The sequence below is a fragment of the Camelus ferus genome, chromosome 16 (assembly GCF_009834535.1).
Source record: "Camelus ferus isolate YT-003-E chromosome 16, BCGSAC_Cfer_1.0, whole genome shotgun sequence".
Taxonomy (NCBI): Eukaryota; Metazoa; Chordata; class Mammalia; order Artiodactyla; family Camelidae; genus Camelus; species Camelus ferus.
The window spans coordinates 1274984-1293705 of record NC_045711.1 but is presented as its reverse complement, the minus strand read 5'-3'; the positions used below and the strand labels follow the sequence as shown (position 1 = coordinate 1293705).

The 18722-nt window shown below is 48.0% G+C and overlaps 2 protein-coding genes across 7 annotated transcripts in view; one reads left to right on the top strand and one right to left on the bottom strand.

The window, feature by feature from the left end:
* Positions 1 to 591: 591 nt before the first annotated feature.
* On the bottom strand, positions 592 to 18048 carry SHPK (sedoheptulokinase). Of its 5 annotated transcripts, none has more exons than XM_032497989.1 (8): positions 17826 to 17963; positions 13420 to 13459; positions 12975 to 13116; positions 8247 to 8430; positions 7561 to 7713; positions 6202 to 6377; positions 3440 to 3640; positions 592 to 1380 (listed from the first exon to the last, which is right to left on the bottom strand). In XM_032497989.1, exons 2-8 carry the CDS (start codon positions 13456 to 13458, stop codon positions 968 to 970), a joined length of 1308 nt encoding a protein of 435 aa, XP_032353880.1. In that variant the 5' UTR covers position 13459; positions 17826 to 17963; the 3' UTR covers positions 592 to 967. The 5 variants fall into 5 exon arrangements, with proteins under 5 accessions (XP_032353880.1, XP_032353879.1, XP_032353878.1 ...); XM_032497988.1 differs by lacking the exon at positions 17826 to 17963 and adding an exon at positions 16715 to 17443; XM_032497987.1 differs by lacking the exon at positions 17826 to 17963 and adding an exon at positions 16936 to 17443.
* The window catches only part of CTNS (cystinosin, lysosomal cystine transporter), a 17092-nt gene continuing 16412 nt past the window's right edge, over positions 18043 to 18722 (top strand). For both annotated transcript variants that reach the window (XM_032497994.1, XM_032497995.1), the window contains exon 1: positions 18043 to 18610. The gene's annotated coding sequence lies outside the window, so the exon portion shown is untranslated. The remainder of the gene's footprint in view (positions 18611 to 18722) is intronic.

The following is an 18722-nucleotide window of genomic DNA, read 5'->3' as shown; positions in this document are numbered from 1 at the left end:
GCCCACACCAAGAGAAAGGAGAGCTGGGGCCTGCAGGACAAGGGGTTATCTCTGATAGGAATATGCCTGGCTGCATCCCTTCCCTTGGAAGGCTTCCCAGGGATGTGCAGGGATTAAAACACACTTTCACAACACACTCCTGGAAAAGGGTCCTGCTGGTGCCTGAAAGACAGGACCACACAGCACTTGTCCCCCTTGCTGGTCATGCTGTCCACCTTTTCTTCCCTGTTCCATATCTTCAAACCAGCTGTGTCGTGAGCATCTGGGGCAGCCCCAGTGCAGCAGGCTCTCCTTGGAGGGGAAGGACGTGGCAAGAAGGCCAGCACAGACCCCTGCAACTTCATCTTAGCCAGCCTGCATCACTGTCCTTGAGTCTCCTCCTGCCCCAGCTAACCAGCTGTGGCCAGGGAAGAACGAGATTGGGAAAGACGCCTCAGGGTCATGAGGTACAATCCAGTAGGGAAGACTTTTCCAACATTGCACGTGACCCAAATCTGGGCTTCATGTCCTTAAAAAAAAAAAAAATCCAAAAGCTGGGCATAGGGTGGGGGTGGGTCTTCTGTTCTTTCTTGGAGCCTATATCCACCAAACTTTTTTGGTGTCTGAAGTTCACATTTATTTTCTTTGTCTACACGTGACTCACAGGTGACCCTGCCAACCAGGATGCTGGGCCGCTGTTCTGTTTTCTTTCTCTCTTCCTCTCTCTTTCTTTTTTCCACCTTTACATTTGCAACCAGCTCCCAGGTGAGTTTCTTTCAGAAGGAACTGATTTGGGATCTAGTCAGTGACTCCTAGCTGCATTACTAGAGTGTTTCCTGAAGGCTGGTTCTTGGTCAAAATGATGCCTTGAGAACAAGCATCATTTAAAAGCTCGCCACAGAGCTGTCCAGGAAAAGGATGGCCCCAAGATCATGTCAGGAATGTTAGTTAGATAAAATTTGCAACAGTCCTTTAGCCAACAAGTGTGCTAGGACTCCTGCTGGTTGAAGTTTCTCTGGAGCATGACCAGAGCTGCCCCCACAGCTGCGTCTACATCCTGGCCATAGGACACCGGGAAAGGGAAAGCCCTCTGCACCTCCTGCTTCAGCACCTCATTCCTGGACAGCGCACTCCCACTGCCGATCACCCGTTCCACACCCCACTCTCGGAGCTGCTGAAACGGAAGCATTGAGTGCAAGTTCTGAATAATGCCTCGGCACAGGGCCCGGGTCACGTGCCCCAGGGAGAGGTCAGAGGAGGAGATTCTGGTCACTGAGGCCAGCTGGTCCGGCAGGTGCCTCTCGCCCAGCACTGTTGGAGTGATGGTTAGGCACGTGTCTCTCTGCTGTGCAGCTGCCTGGATCATGCATGAGTATACAGTGGATTCTTCAACCTCCAGGCCTGCCAGGAACAGAGAAAGGCTGTGTGAGTTCATGCACCCTCTCACTGCAGGCTGACTAGAGAGTTCCCAGGGGGCAGAGATAGGTTGAATTGCTGCCTCTCCTCGCTCCAGCTCAGGACTCATATAGTCTGGCTAGCTGTGCTTTTGCCCCAGACCCCAGCCAGCTCTCTCACTGCAGACCCCAGCCCAGCCTTCAGGGACAGATTATCTTAAATGCTGCTGTGAGCCCTAACCATCCTGCAGCTGTGGGACCCTTGGTCCCAAGCAGGCCAAATGCATACACTGATCAATAAGTATCATCCTGGCTGCTATTAGACTTATTAGCAGTGTCATGGGAATCCCAGGACCACAGTGCTGATCACAGTCTAGCCTGCCTCTCGGCTGAGGTTGAGAATTGCCAGTCTAGACCAGAGCTCACCGTTTCATATGCATATGAATCACTCAGGGAGCTTATTAAAATACAGCTTCTGACTCAGTGTGCCTGGGTATGCCCTGACACTCCGCAGTCATCATCCGCTCCCAGAGGAAGCCAGTGCTGCTGGCCTGAGGACCATGCTTTTTGGGTAGAAGGTTCTAGACCAGCGCTTACCAGCACCTGAGTGCATCAGAATCACCTGAGAAACTTTCATAACATGCCATGCTCAGGCCCTACCCCTCCCCGCTCCCAGGCAAATAATCAGCACTTCTAAGGGTGAAGCTAGGACATAAACATTGTTTTTAAAACTGCACGACTATTTCCAGCGTGTGGCCAGTGCTGAGAACCACCACCCAAGAGCCACCATGAAATCTCTTCATCTGCATGCTTAACTTACACAAACTCAACTCTACACCCTCAGGAATGAGAGAGGAAAAAAAAATCTTTTTCAATCAAATGAAATAATGTAGAAATTTCATAAAAGGTTAAGTGACATAAACCACTAACCTTTCAAGCACTCTCTGTTTGATCAAAATAAGAACCATGAAGATGCAAAAGACTTTTCTTTTTGAAGGGATCTTAGAGAGAAATTAAATATTACCACCTCCTTCAGGGGTGAGAAAAACAGTCACTTCTGTATAAAGAGAAGCACCAGCCAACTCAGTAAACATTTGACAGATCCAATTTGGTGAAAGCAGTATCTAGGGTAAAGGGCGTGCCTGAAGGTTCTGGTAACTGGTTCCATATCTTTAAAACCTTTCTTAATGTAAGGCAAAAGAAAATCAAAGTTCTGTTCTTTACATTAAGCATTCCTGAGGGGCTCCCAGCCAAGGGGTCAGAATTCCCCCACAATCCCAATGTCCCTGGCCAGCCTGGAAGGACCCACGTGGTCAGCAACACCTGTCTGCATGACCAGGATGAGTTTCCCACGTGCTCCCTGTGGCCTGAGCCCCCACTAGTTAACTCTGTTAGATGCTTCCTGGAATGACCTGATTTTGAGCTCCTACAAGCAACCAGTGCATCCAATGTACATGATTTTCCTATTTCCAGACAGCTGACCAGAAATTTCATTTCTAGCCCTAAGTACTTGGAAAGGAACCCTCTCCACATGTTTCCCTGTAAATGCAGAGCAGAGGAAGGCCTGGTCGATTCTCCCCTAAAGAGAGCAGTTTCCAGGGACCCTTCCAAGAAAGGGGGACAGGAGCTACCCACCAGGAATAAGTGCTATGAGGATTTGATAATCTTGTAAAATACTGGGAGTCTTTGCACTCATTCACATCTGATCATTTTATTCTCAGCTGTCTGTTGTCATCAGAAGGCAAACCTCAAACATAAGGGACCCAGGGGCTTACTGACAGAGACAGTAACACAGTGGGGCCGGGGAGAGCCAGGACACTATTAGGATTCTCCAAAGTCAAGATTAGGGGAGAAGATGCCCCTCAAATAAGAGAATAGGTGAGAGCAGCTCAGAAGATGAGAGGAAAGAAGCCTACAGGCTCAGATCCCTAAAGAAGGAACGAATGTGCTGGAACCTGGCTGGGTCTGAGACATGGATCTAGAAGCTTACGGCACATTCATCACCGGGATACAGCCACATAGAAAGGGCAAGCGGAGAACACACCGCTGTGTGGGCCACCTCTTACCTAGATCCGCCATCCACTGGACAAGCATGCGGACGAAAGTGGCCAGTACGTTGCCCCCATTGAGTGACGCTGCCACCGCCAGGTAGGTCCTGTCGAAGTACGGAAAGTAGGCGACCGGAGCCGTGGGGTCTGGAGTCTGCGCCGGCTGGAATCCTGAAGGCATGGAGGCCACCAGCTGAACCGAGGTGCTGATGTTGAGAACTGGGGTCCAAGGAAAGTGGAGGTTAGGCCTGTTGGGCTAACTCAGAGGTTGCAAGTCACAACAAGGCAGGGGGAGAGCGTGCTGGTTTTAAAAGTGTGTCCACAAACTCCTCGATACTCCTTTCAGGAGGCAGAGCCTAATTCCCCTCTGCCTTAGGGTGGGCTGGACTCAGTCACACGCTTCCAAGGAAGAAAGTAAAGCAGAAGTGACAGTGCGTGAGTTTGGAGACTAGGTCTTTAAAAGGCATTACAGCTTCTGTCTTGATCACTTGCTCTGAAGGGAGGCAGGTACCATGTCATGAGCAGCCCTATGGAGACGCCCTCTGTATGGCTGTTGGCACCGTGGGCCCATACAGTTCCTCCTGTCCTTGCACTGACCAGGACTGTACTGTGCAGCAAATCACTTCTCTGTCGTCAAGGGCTTCATAGTTAGTAGACACTGTTAATAATACTTAGGGCCAGGTAACCTCTATGCTCTGTTAGTCCCCAAACAATGATGAAGACTTCTGATGACCCATTCCTGACACCAATGAGACTAGTTACCCATTCAATCGTCTTGTTTTTTTAAGTTTTTTTTCTTTGTAGGGAGGTAATTAGATTTATTCATTTATTTGAGAGGAGGTACTGGGGATTGTACCTAGAACTTCGTGCATGCTAAGCATGCACTCTACCACTGAGCTATACCCTACTCCCTCATTCAATCATCTTGACTTCGGATGACTGCAGTCCCAGCCGACCACAGCGGGACTGCCGTCCCACAAAGGACCGTGAGCCAGACCATCCATTCGGATTCCTGACTCTTCGAAACTGTGCAAGACAATGAGTGTTTGCTGTCTGGGGCTACTTAAGTGTTGGAGTGATTTGTTACACAGCAGTAGGCAAGTATTCATGGAGAGTAAGACCTTAGCCCAAGCATTTTATTCTCTGGGGTGGTTTCATTCATTTTCGGCGAGTACCACCTCCTTCTCATTTCCAAGGCGTTCTACTCAACCTCCCTCCACCACCAGGAGGGAGGCTCCCAGACCCAGAGCAGAAGGGATGATTTTTTCCTCTAGATCAAGGCCAGAGCTTGCAGACTGTTCCAGGAGTCTCTCCTTCATCTTTCATGAGACCTGGCCAAAAAACCTGTTGGGGCCAAACTAACTGAGGTCAACATTCAACTTTCCCACCTCTGCCCACTTACACTTTTGGGGTAGGCCCTGGGGGCGGCGGGTAGACAAAAGTCCCCAGGCCATATCCAGCCTGACACCTGTTTTCGTAAGGCCCAGGAGCTAACTACGGCTTTAACTTTTTTTTATTAACGACAGCTTTATTGAGATGTAATTCAAATAAATTCACCTTAAAAGGCACCCTTTTAAAGTGTCCAATTCTGCGCTTTTTAATATATTCACAGAGTTGTACAAACATAACCACAATCTAATTTTAGGACATTTTCATCACTCCAGAAAGAAACTCCCATGCTGGTTAGCAATCAACCCTCATTCCCAGCCCTTGACAACCATTAATCTACTTTCAGCCTCCATGGATTTGCCTATTTTGGATATTTTACAGGAAAAGAATTGTACACTGTGTGGCTTTTCGTGACAAGTTTCTTTCAGTTCTTTCACTTTCATTCACACGTTGTAGCACGTTAGCTGTGTGGCTCTTCCACTTTTTTAAAATCCATTTATCGGTTGATGGACATTTGGGTTGTTTCTATTTTTGGGCTGTTAGGAATAATACTGAGAGGAACATTTGTGTACAAGTTTTTGTGTGGATGTGTGTTGTCAGCTCTCGTGGGTACACACCTAGGAGCGGAATTACTGGGTCCCATGGTAATTTCGTGTTTAACTTTTGAAAACGTGCCAGACTGTTTTCCAGAGGGACTTCGCCATTTTACAATCCCAGTAGCACATTCTTACCATTTTTAATGGTTGAAAAGAAACCAAAAGGAGAATATTTCATGACACATGAAAATTTTATGAAATTCACATTTTGTATCTATAAATAAAGTTTTATTGGAACACAGCTATGCCCACTTATGTATGTATTGGCTATGGCTACCTTCCTGCCCCAACAGCAGAGTTTAGGAGTTATGACAGAAACTAAATGGCCCACAAAGCCTAAAATATTTACTATCTGGCCCCTTACAGGAAAAGTTTGCCAACCCTGCCCTGGATGGCTGCCTCCACCTCACTGTGACTCTCTTACACAGAAAACAGAAAAGACTCTGCACTTCTAATCAGATTGGAGGGAACGTTCATAGACACACACACAGGAACAAAAACCCTAATCTACTCATCTGTTTTCTCGATCGGGGAGATATACAGAAACCAGCCCACTAGAGTCATTTCCCTCACCTGGCCCTAGAGAGGAAAGGCACGGACTGTGGTCAGGACAGAACTTGCCCTGCTGGATTGTAAGCTCCCTGGGCAGGAGCTTCATCTGTAAGGGATGAGAGTGTTTTCCAGTCAACAGGATGCCAAGACTGCTGGCTACATGTGCCCCTCGGACCCTCGCACAGAGCTGGGGCTTAGGAGGCCCCAGTAGACGTCTGAGGAGAGAACCAAGGAAAGCCTTACCTGCGTCCGTCCTCTGGGCCATACAGGAATAGACTGAGGCCTGCAAATCACCCAAGGCCACGCCCACCGGCGTTCCCTTTGGGATTTCAAACCATGCACGCGAAGTTCTACCCGCCACGCTGCCGGGCTCGGCGATGTCCGGGAGCAGGTGGACGGGAAAGCCTGCGGCCCTCAGTCTGCAAACCAAAAGTGGACAGTATATCTACCTGGTGTTTGTTTTCTGTTTTTCATTGTTTCCAGGAAAGTCAGCAAAGGAAAGCGCTATAGGATACACATTAGAGAAGAGAGGCTGGAAACCAGTGTGTTCACAGACGGCCTCTTCGGCTTTTTTAACACCATGAGAAATAGGCTTGGGTTGTTTAAAGAGTGAACACTGGCTTTCAGGAGCTTGGGATAGGCCTTCTGGGGAAGAACACAACCAGTGTAAGCAGAGGGGATCAGAAAGAATGGGGGGGTTAGGGTATAGCTCGAGTGGTAGAGTGCATGCTTAGCATGTACAAGGTCCTGGGTTCAATCCCCTGTACCTCCATCGAAAAACTAAATAAATAAATAAACCTAATTACCACCACTCCCTACTAAATAAATGCATAAAAATAAACATAAAATATATTTTAAAAAGAAAAGAAAAGAAAGGATTGGATAAGAGGCAGATATCATTGGCATCCGGCCTCCTGCGTTTGAACGGAGGGCAAAACACTCTGCAAAGGGAGGCAGTTGGAGGTTTAGAGCGAAGTCACAGTTGGTTAGCACAGGTCAAACCAAAGTCAAACCCATCCATGTCCTGGATAACAAACACATTCAGCACTCGGGGTTAGTGGACATGGGGCTGTCAATTTTATAAAACATGCTAGAAAGTCCTTTACCTGAACTACCAGTTGCTTTTTGTTTTATTACAGAGCTCAGAATTTGGGCCCTGAAGGAAGTGAACTTATAGGGCACTGATTTCTGGACCTGAAAAGGTAAATGATTGTTTAAAAAGAACTTAAAAGGCATCCCTCAAGCCCCCTGCTTTCATTGCTTGACCCTATTTTAAAATATATTAAAGAATGGAAATTGTTCTCTGGAATCTTCGGGCTGGACCCAGATCACAAGAAGAACTCATAGAAAGGACCCCACCCTAAGTCTGGGTGACAGCAGAGGAGCAGGACTGCATGGCGTGGTGGGTGGCACCCCTCCCCAAGGATGTCACTTACAGCCAGGCCACCCACACCCACAGATTGGAACAGGCTGGGAGGTATTGGAACCTGATTCCTGGCCTCGTGGAATCCTCCACTATTCCCAGATGGAAAAGCCCCACTGAAACTCCCACTGTAAAGATTCTGCCTTTGGCCTCGAGCCATCCTGCAAGGTTATACTCACATCTCTAAGTTCCAGCTTTGTCTCCTGGTGTTGAAATATCCCCAGCTAGCAGCATTCTGGTCGGACATCAGGGGTCTTGTCAAGCCACACAGCATGGCAACCACATAGTCATGGATGGTGCCAGCTACATCGTAGGACTTCAGGGACTCTGGGCTGTTTTTCAAAACAATTCAGTGTGGTCTAATATCGACTTGAAAGCATGTGCCGCACCTAACTGTGGGCAGTGTGGACTAGACATGGCGCAGCTGGGTGGCAGCCAGGACCCCTCAGGTTATGGACCTTCCACAGCTGAACTCCCAAGATGAGGACCTCCCAGCACCTCCAAGCCAAGCTGGCCAGAGTCAGCCTTAGGGGAGAGAACTCACTATGCCTGGGAAAGCAGGATGTCAGGCGTTCTCAGCAGCCCTGACCCCACCATGAACCCATCATGTGACCCTTGGCAAGCCCCTCGCCCTCTCTGGCCCCATCTTTCCCCCTCAGGGTTAGAATCAGATAACCAAGAAGAGCCCTCTGCAAAATGAAGCAGGGGTAGACCAAGTCTAAGTCCTGTGACTCCACCCTCTGCTGGGCCACATTCACTGAGGGATGGTCCAGCATATGGAGGGATCCTGACCAGCTGAAGGTACAGCCCTTTAGCCATTCCCCCTGGAAATTCATCACCCAGTTCAAGGAACTATTTTCCATACCTGTTTTTCAAAAGCCAGAAGATAGTTGCACAGCCAAACCCCGTGGCCACACTGAGGTGGGACTCTGGTTGGGGCAGAGAAGCCAGGAACTTGCTGCTACACCGGCCATCCTGCCACGTGACCAGCTGGCTCACAGCTCTGGGCTCAAACACAGGGGCGGCCCCTCCCTCTGTCCATTCACAGCCTGGAACAAAGGAGATGACCAAAAACGGAGAAAAGAGCTACCGACCACCAGCAAGTCCTTGAGACTACTCTGCTAGTGAGGTTACAGGACAGATTTTAGCACCAGGACAATGCTGCACTGGCACTCAGGGGTTCTGACACCAAAGCACCTGGGTTTAGTACCTCGCTCCACCTGTAACAGCTGTGTGGACCCCAGGCAGGTCACTACTCCCTCCATTTGCCTCGCTTCTTCTACCCTCCTTTTTATTCATTTTTTAAGTTGATGTATCTCCCCCTCCCATGTAAGAAAAGAAGTTGGCACACTCACAAGCCCCCTGGTCTCTGTCCTTCCAGCCATGATGATGTTGGCTAGACTTGATTCTGGATGGTTACATAATATTTTCTCTTGTCCTTTGGTCTTACCGAATGGATTTTTCAGACATCAAAATTCACTATGAAATCTGGTCATCTTTCCTCCATTTATTGCTTGAACTATCTCCTGAATTTTCCTCTGCTCTTATTTAAATATTTCACCCCAAATTGTTTCCAGGGTAGAGTTCTGCGTTGAAGTGCCTGAAGGTCTATATGCCTCAGGGCATATTTTCATATCCTCATATTTGAATGATAGTTTAATCAATTATAATACTCTCGGTTTTAAGTTCCTTGTCTTCAATACTTAAGAAATTTATTTGTAGATTTGTGGTAGATTACCACAAAGTTTTTGTTACTCCTCCCCTTATGAGGTAGAGTCTAAGTCCTTTTTCCTTGAATCTGGACTGGCCTTGGTGTTTCCTTGACCAAGAGAATGTGGTGGAAGTGACATCCTGGGACTCTCAAAACTAGGTCATCAGAAGCCTTGCAGCAACCACCAGAGCCTCCTAGCGCACTCACTCTGGGGGAGGCCAGGCACCACATAAGAAGTCCCACCACCCTGAGGCCACCATGCTGGAGAGGCTACATGGAGAAGTCATGTGTAGGCATCTGGCAGACCATCCCCAGCCGAGCCCAGGCTTCCAGGCTTCCCCACCAAGGCACCAGGCATTGAGCAGAGCCACCCTGAACCCTCCAGATTAGTCTGTCCACCAGATAAGTACTCCCAAGCAACTGCCATCAACTCCACGTAGAGCAGATAGGTCAGCTGAGCCCTGTCCAGTTCTGACCCCTAAAATCACAAGCCATAATAAAACTGGTTGCTGTTTTAAGACACTGAATTCGGAGGTAGTTTGTTTTGTGGCAGTAGACAACCACAGTACCATTCCATTGCCTCTTTACAGTGGAATGTTGCTGTTGGAAAAAATCGGATGTTAATATGCTTCTAAGGCACTCATATGGGATCTGATCTTTCACTCTACAAGCTTTTAGAATATTCTCTTTGTCTTTCAAATCCTTAAAAGGTCACTGCAATACCGCTAGCTGTGGGCTTTTCCCTCTCTCTCCTCTTTGACATTCTCTGGGCCCTCTCTGCAGCATTCCAGCTTATTTATGAGGCAATTTTCACCATTAATTCTTCAAACATTTCCTCCTCTACCATTTTTATTTTTGCCTTTCTAGGTCTCCTATTATTCCGATACTAGTACTTCTGTTTGTATCCTCAATAGCTCTTAAGCTTTTTTTAAAAAATATTTTCTTCTTTGTCCTTCCCCTCTTCCTTCTGAGAGATGTCCTCAGTCTGATCTTTCATTCTCTAACTTGTTCCAAAGTTCTACCCGTTCTGCTATCAGTCCCAACTACTATGTTCTTTATTTGAACTATTATATTTTTCATGCCTAATATTTCTGCCACAAGAGGCAGCAAGATAACCTGACCCTTCCCAAACATATCATTCTACAGCATGGGGTACCAACCATTCTACAGCACGGTTACACATCACTGTTTTCACTGCAATAAACAACAATGCAACAAGCGACCACGGTTATGCCTCTTTTGCACATACATGTTGAAACCCTTTTCCAGAACAGATTCCAAGTAACAGGGCCGCTGAGTCATTGCAGCTTTCTTATTTTTAATACCCCGCCAAACTGCCCTCCGAAACAGACATGCTCATTTACACTAACAGCAGCGGCGTTTAAAAGAACCAATTTTCCACCCCCTTTGCTAGCTCTTGACATTCTCAAACTTTTATTTCTTACAATCCAGTGGCTGGAAAATGATTTCTCATTGTTGTTTTCGTCAGCACTTCCCTAATTACTAATGACACTGAGCATCTTTTCATAGGTTTATTAGCTATTTGAATTTCCTCTTCTAGGAAGTGCCTGTTGGTTTCCTCTGCCCATTTTTCCACAGGGCCATTTGCCCTTTCTTTGTTATTCGTTCTTCATATGTACACATGTCCGTTCTTCTGTCTACTATACACTAGCAAATATTTTCTCCCTGTCTGCTGCCTGCCTTTTAGCTGGGTTTTATGATCCCCACTTCTCTCCTGCTATTACTGAGCCTGGAAATGGAATGTGGAAACAGGTGTAACCACAGGCCTCTCAGAAGACACTAGTCACTCCCTCTCCTCTCCTCCAACTGGCTCGCCGGTGCCCTCTGTGCCCTCGTGGAAGCAATTAGCTCTCTGCTCAGGTTACTGGTGCCCGTCTGTGTTGACTGCCTTGAGTGAGCCCTGGAAGGCCAGGGCTGCATCCCTGTTCCAATGTCTCCCGCGGGGCCCAGCACAGAGCCTCCTATATCATGCATCCTGAAACCAAACTGAATTCACAGCCGCTATTAAAAGCCGAATGACTTGATCTCATATATAATTTCACTCACTCTGCTAAGCAGGTATCATTATTGTCAAACAATGGCTCTCCTCCTTCCCAGAAACAGAAAACAAAACAAGAAGGCATGCGAGCGGGCTCAATGAAATATTAAGCAGCTCTCTCAAACGACGTGGACGATGGTTTGTGCGGTTGTTACAGAGACCAGGAGACTGGCAGAAAGGAAGGCGTGTGACCAGACCACATGCCTTAGATCTCTGCTGTCCTCTTTGGGAAGGGTTTTAGTATTAAAAGGACATTTATTCTCATTAATACAAAATTAAGGAGTTTAAAAAGCTTTTACAACCTAGACTCCCCCTGAGGGGTCAGCTCTAACATCCTAATCGGCCTTCTGCTCTGACTACTGATTGGAGCCAAGTAGCTCCTGTGGTCCCAGCTGGCCTGATGACTGGCAGAGGAGAGGGAGAGGGCCTGTGCTGGCTTCTGCAGATACCCAGGCCCATCCTGGGGACCAGTCAAAGGATGCATCACCAGACCCCACTCAAGCTACTGAGACACAAGTCACCACTCCCTTGGCCCCGGGGAATCGAAACTGCTGACTCTCCAAGCAGAAAGGGATGAATCCAGTGCTCAAATCTCTTTAACTACAGCTGTCCCCGCCACCCCCTGCAAAGTAGTCGTCCAACCTCTGCTTAAAACACCTGCAGTAAAATGTTGCTTTTTGTTTGTTTGTTTTTGTTTGGGGGGGAGGCAATTGGGTTTTTATTTATTTTAATGGAGGTGCTAGGGATTGAACCCAGGACCTCATGCATGCTAAGAAAACGCTCTACCACTGAGCTATACCCTCTCCCAAAATGTTGGTATTTTTGAAGCTGGATAATGGGTATGTGTCAGTTCATAATACTGTTTTCCCTACTTTGATGTCCCCATAGAAATTTTTATAATTAAAAAAAAATTTATTTCTTTTAATGCTTACTGTAACAGGAGCTCACAACTTCCTACAGGAGCCTAACCCTTCCGCGGACCTTCTGCTGGGGAGTTCCTCCTGCCACTGAGCTATTGTGCCCCACTGTGTCTCTGGTCCTCTCCGAGGCCTTTCAGAGTTCAGTTCCTGACATCAGACAGACTCAGGTTTGAAAGCTGGAGTCACCACTTGCTGCCACGTAGCCCTGAGCATATTATATTAACCTCCCTGAACCTCAATTTCTCATCTGCACAAAAGGGACAATAGTATGACCCACGTCATAAGGGTGTCGGGAAAATTCAATGAGCTCAAGCAGGTCACATCCTTAGCTCAGCACCTGGCATGCAAAGTGCTCATTGCTGTATTGCTGGCTTAGTTCTCCTCCTGGAGGCCAAAGAGAACAGGCCACCCACCTCTGCACTGTGGCAGACCTTCTGAAATAAAACAGCCAAATAAATAATGCTTGGCAAGTGCGCCCATGAAAAGGACGCACCTTGGAATTTAAAAAGCACAAATATCTGTGATTAGGTTAAACCACAAAAACTATGCCCAAATTCAAAAGCACTTCCTCTATGTCCTGGTATCCTCTGCAGCTATACTAATTTCTTAGTTGTTGACACAGATGCTCCAAGACATCGGCCCAAATAGAGAAAGCTGTAGAAAATCCACTCCGTGGACTCCAACAGAGAATCAGAGAGAACTCACTCTTCTCCCTTTCCCTGCTCATGAAGCTTGTGTGAGCAGGCAGTTTGCTTGTTCATTACACATTTGAACAAGACAGGCTATACACAGAACACAAGACACAGCAGGATAAGCTGACCCTTCACGAAGAGCCCCTGGCGGCACTTTTCTGGCTCCAGGGTGACTGTCAACAGCGTGTGATCACTCCCGAGCCCAGCATACCTTGGCCTGTCTTCCAAAACATGACTCCATGCATCTGTCCCGACACTCCGATGCTGCAGACCTTCCACAGCTGCTGCCGGGGAAGAGCAGCAAGGCACTCATTGAGGGCCTGGATGATTCTCCTCACATCCTGCTCTTGGCCCTGGAAACAGAACAGGACACGCTGCGCAGAAGTGTACACACAGGTGGGGGAGGAGGGCAGAGGCCTCAAGGGATTTCCTGGGTGGTGGCTGCCCAGCTATTTCCACCGAGGTCATTTCCAGGACCAGCTGACCGGCCTCAGGGAAGAGATGTGGGCCAGTGGGGTCTCTGCCACCTCCAGTGGGGCCTGGAGTAGGAATGTGGTGGGTGAGGTCCCACTCCTCCCTTCACAGATGAGGTGCTACCGCGGACCACCCAGGCTCTACCGTCTGCTATGGGAGAGTCTGAGCCAACAGGGGCTTACAGTCCAGCAGGATGGACAGGAAAACACAAGAAAGGCCATCCTGCAAAGAAAAACAAGGCCAAGGTCTTTGGTGAGGCACATGGAGCGTTGGGGGAAGGGGAAGATGAAACCCAGCAGGGAGGAACCCAGCAAGAAAGATGTAATCAAGAAAGACCTCCAGGACTAAAGCACTTGAGGACAGGACCTAGTGTTGGCTTCTACTCAAGTTTCATTTCATCCATCTGGCAAACATTTCCTGACTGCCCTGAGGACCAGGCCCTGGACTTGGAAACAAAAACCCACCTAGGGAAGGCAAGCAAGGAGGAAGCCCAGGGGACAGCTGGGCACTGCACCAGGGGGATGGGCAGTGGTGGGTGGTGGTGTAGGAGACAAGGCTGGAGAAGAGGAGAGTCTGGGACCCAATCAGTGAGGGGCTCTGCCCAAAAAAGGTAGTGGGGAGCACCTGGGGCTTTCTGAATGGGAAAGTATCATCATCAGAGCTGTGTTTTCAGAAAACTAATTGGGCAAAGGGTTTAGCTATACACAGAGACTGAGAGTGTGGGAAGATTTTCCCAGGGTGGAAAAGAGATTCAGGAAAGTCAGGACCATCTTTTCCCTGATTTGCCTTTTTTTCTCACTTCCTGCCTCTTTGAAAATGTCTCTAGGCATAACCTTGAAAGACAAAGGCATGCAAGATAGACAGAATATAATTCAACAGCATATTAATGTCTCTAAGCATCCTGTGGTCCTAAAAGACAAGCATATGAAATGAATGCAGGATTTGGAAAAGTTCAAAGGTCTTGGGAGGCAGATGGGAAAATGCATTTAGGTATCTTAGAGCTAACAAAATGCCAAATCCAATCAAGCAGTAATATAATATATATATATATTATATATATATAACAAAATCACTTTGCTGTACACCTGAAACCAACACACTATTGTAAATCAACTATACTTCAATTTTTTAAGAAAACAAAAAGGACTTGAAACATATAAGATCATTTAAGGTTTACACAGCTATGTATTTAATTTATTAGATTTATAAGAATTATTTAAGTATTCTGAAAAGATTCAGGTCAGATAACTGTAGTACCTAAAAAAGAAGATATATTAAATGTATACTGCAGTTTAAAACATCTAAGGCATTTAATTAACTAATATGGCATTGAGTATTATTCAGAGGCCCTCAAAAACAAGGGATAAAATGTTAGGCTTATAAATGGAATAGTCTTTATAAGCTAAATTTAAAAGCTTAAGTAAGAACTAGAGTTCTGAATTTAATAAATTGAATACTTATTTTGATCTCTAGCAAAGTAAAGTATTTGGGACACACAAAAATCACCTCACAGAATAAACTCACACATTACAACGCTAAGGATCCAGGGAACATTCAGAGAGGAAGAGAAATGTGGCTCAGCTCTTAAGCAACCTCTGTTCTTTGGGGAACTGGAAAAGCTCAAGATGTTGAATAAGCATCTGAAGACTGAGCCCTCAGGCCCTTTGTTCCCTCCAGCAGGCAGTGCAGGCCTCCCCTCCTCCCAACAAACCCTTCCTGTGTCCCCTGTGGGCCTGCCGGCCTGGGTCTGAGGCAGCACTTGGCTCCAGACACACAGGACCAAAGAAGCAGAAAGAAGGAAGGTAGGAGAGGTGAGATGGGGAAGGAGCGGAGGGGGAGCACACTGCATTTTCTCGAGGAGGCAGCCCTACATCCTAACAAGACTATCTATGCAGGAGACATTACAGCAGAACTGCCTGGGCAGTAAACGACGGGGCAGAGAGGAGGTGCATGGCTGTGCCTGACCCCCCAGGAGGGAAGAAAGAAGATGGCAAAAGAAGAAGGAAGTGGGGAAGAGACCTTTGTTTAAACCTGCCCTGTCCAACGCAGTCATTAATGACACGTGGCTAGTCTGAACTGAAATGTGCTGTCACTGTCAACTATGTATCAGATTTCAGGTTTAGTAGGAAAAGAAAAAGCACACTAGCCACTTAATAATTTTATATTGATTATTACATATTGAAATGATATGTTTGGATACATTGGGTTAAATAAAATATGCAATTAAAATTAATTTCACTGGTTCCTTTTCACAGTTTATTGGGGGTGCGAGTAATTAGGTTTATTTGTTTATGTATTTAATGGAGGTACTGGGGGTTGAACCCAGGATCTCCTGCATGCTAAACACACTACCACTGAGCTGTATCCTCCCCTCTTTACAGTTTTTTTTAATACGGCTACAAAAGTTGAAAATTACCCACGTGGTTCATATTTCTATTGGACAGGGCTGGTTCAAATAGCTCCCACATGGCCATCAGACGTTGGGTGCATGAACCCAAGACAGAGGAGCTGCTATTTAAAAATGGGCCCAGGGTGGGTGAGCTGTGTGGGTGAGGACAGCGGAGAAGGAAAATGGGCCAGATGGGAGTGAAGACAAGTCAGTGTGTGGCAGTTAGTTCGCATTTTAGTGGTGAGGGAGACGGGGGAGGAATTCTTGGACAATGGGTACACCCACAATGTAACAGGAAAGGCACTGCCCCCATTCCCTGCTCCAGAATATCAATTGATCGACGACCAGGTCATATCCTGGAATTTCAGATATGAAAAAAGAACTTAGAAACTCATTCAATCCTCCTCCCCCCAACACCCTTTTTACAGATGGGGAAACTGAAGCCCAGAGAAGGAAAATGAGTAACTCAGAGTCACAGAGCTTCCCTCAAAAATCCTGATATTTTAAAGTTCAAAGAGCTAAAAGTCTGACCTTCCACATGGCTGCCAGACTTGACCGTGGTATACACAATATTTCTAAAGAGAGAGAAGGATGGAAATGAGGAAAGAACAGAGTCACCAGGTGTTTCCATAGATCAGTAGTTCTCACCCCAGGGGTGATTTTTGTCCCCTAGAAAAAATTTGGCAACATGAAGAAATTTGAGGGTGTCACAGTTGGAAAGGAGGATTCTACGGCATGCAGAGGGTTAGAGGCCAGGAATGCTGCGAAACATCCTATGATCCACAGGACAGCCCCCACAACAAAGAATCATCCAACCCGAAATAGCAACAGTGCCAAGGTTGGGAATTCCTGCTATAGATGAAATTACAGCAATGCCGTTTGTCCCAGAGCAGAAGACACATGTGGAGGATGCAATGGGGGCTATTACTGCCCCCTCTAAACCCCTCCTTAGGCAGGGGTGGAGCACTGGGTGTGCCTATAAACACGGAAGAGCCTGCTGAACACTAGGGGATGGGAAGAAAGCAAGAATTACCAAGAAAAGGGCACTGCCTAAACCCACTCCCTGTAATCCCAGCTTGGCTCCTCACCTCCACAGGGTCAGAGCTGACTTTGCCTCCATTTCACAGTCCATGAAGTGAGATAATCATTCTAAAATGCCCTGATGCCTCAACCAAACTAATTTTGAAAGGCTCTATGAAAATGCAACGTGCTCCTGAAATCTATCCTCTGAAATGCTTCTGAGCAAGATGGACTCTGAACCCTGTAGAACTGAGTCCAGGTATGTAGCAACAGTTTGTGAAATACAAACCTGTTCGGAGTGGGACTGGGCTCAGAAAACTGAGGTTTATGACTGGAAGGGATCATAGAAGTCATCTATTTCAAGTTGGAGAACAAGCTGAGATCCAGAAGAAAAAGTCATGAGGTTACACAGAAAGTTTCTTGATGTCAATTTCTATTGTCAATTAACTGAATATAGAGCTACCTTTTCCAGGGAATTAATGGAATTCAGAACTGAAGATTGACATCCTTTCTGAACCCACATCTTACAGCTGAGCCTACAGCAGTGAAATTCTCCATTTCTACCTTGTAGCTTTCACAAAACACTAGTTTTCATGTATAATTATCAGTCTGAACTTTTCCAAACATTTTAATCAAGGTATCTCTCAATGTCTTTCTATCCATCTTGGCATCTTTCCTCCAAAGTGTCTCAGCCTTCAGGGCAGGAGGGACGTTTCCTGTCCAAGTATTTGGGTTCCTCCCTCCACATTCCACTCCTGCGGGATGAGAGACTAGCAGGTTACTCCTGATTCTGCATCTGATTTCTCAAGGAAAACTCAGGCACTGCCCTGGGGAACAAACTGAATCCTGAATTTGAGGACGCTGGCAGATGCAAGGAGCAGAGAGCAGCAAGAATGAGCAGGCCTGAGATCACTCCATATACGAAGAGCAATTTCCCGCAGGTACAGAAAGTGGAGGGCAGAGAGCACGGGGATTCAGCGCCAAGGGCAAGGCTCCCAGAGACGGCCAGAGAGTAGGGGAGATCGGTGCCAGCAGGTAGGAAAGCTCCTGGGACGAAACCTAACGGATGGAGGGAGTTGCAGCAGGCAGGCAGGGATCAGACAGGCTGGAGCAGCCAGGGAATCCTCTTTGAGGAGGAAGAGGGAGTCAGAAGACTCCTGGAGGAGGCGGCTGCCTCACCTGGGGCCCGGCTGCCGCGCTCTGGGCCGCCACCTCGGCTCGCGCAGCCCGGGCACAGCTCGCCAGTACCACGAACCCGGAAGGGTCGCCAGGCGCGGCCTCCACCAGGGCCACCTTCACAGACGTGGTGCCCAGGTCGATGCCCAGAGTGACAGACCCTGCAGCCATTGCAGAGAAGACGAGCGCAGCTTGCGTCCCAAGCCGAGGCGCTCACTCCTGCACACTTCACCCTGACAAGGCGCCGAGGCGGGGCATCGCCTGCCAATCTTTCTAGCCACGCGCAACACAGGGAATACTCGTCTTCCCATTGGTTGAGGGAGGCGGAGTGTCGCGCCACTCGAGCGACGGGCCCCGGCTATAGGCGGAGCGGCGGCGGAAGGCGGGACTAGAGGTCCCGCTCCTCAGGACCGGGTTTGCGACTTGAACCAAGGCTTCCTCCTTGCTCATCCAAATACCTCGGGGTTCCCGGTCGGGCTCTGGGGGATGAGAGAGTCTCTGTGGCCCTAATAGTGACTTATTACTCCCACAAACCCAAGCCCCTATCCCTGCCAAGTTGCCTGCGCCTCTCCGCTTCGCCCCAACCCCCAATTGTCCCGCTGAGACTCGTGAAAACTACAACTCCCAGGGTGCATCGCGCCAGATCTGCACTCCGCGAATCAGGTGGCTCGCGTCAGGTGACTTTTGACCCGCCCCACAGTAAGTCAAGCCGGCCCGGGGAAGCGGGCACAGTCTGAGGAGGCTCCTGCGTCCCTTGTGGTGCGTCCCCTGAGCCTGGAGGATCTCAGGTGAGAGCCGGCGCGGCCCCAACAGTCTCCCCTCTTCATTTCCCAGGCGGACCCCCTGAGGCCCGGAGGCAAGTCAGTTGGGCAGCCTGCCGCGCATCCAGCCTCTCAGCCG

Coding starts and splice junctions, on each gene's coding strand:
- SHPK (XM_032497986.1), bottom strand. CDS start 17,993: ATGGCTGCAGGGTCTGTCACTCTGGGCATCGACCTGGGCACCACGTCT. Junction 8,431..12,974: donor GTTTTGGAAGACAGGCCAAG/GTATGCTGGGCT, acceptor CCTTTGTTCCAG/GCTGTGAATGGACAGAGGGA. Junction 6,378..7,560: donor CAAAGCTGGAACTTAGAGAT/GTGAGTATAACC, acceptor TTTGGTTTGCAG/ACTGAGGGCCGCAGGCTTTC.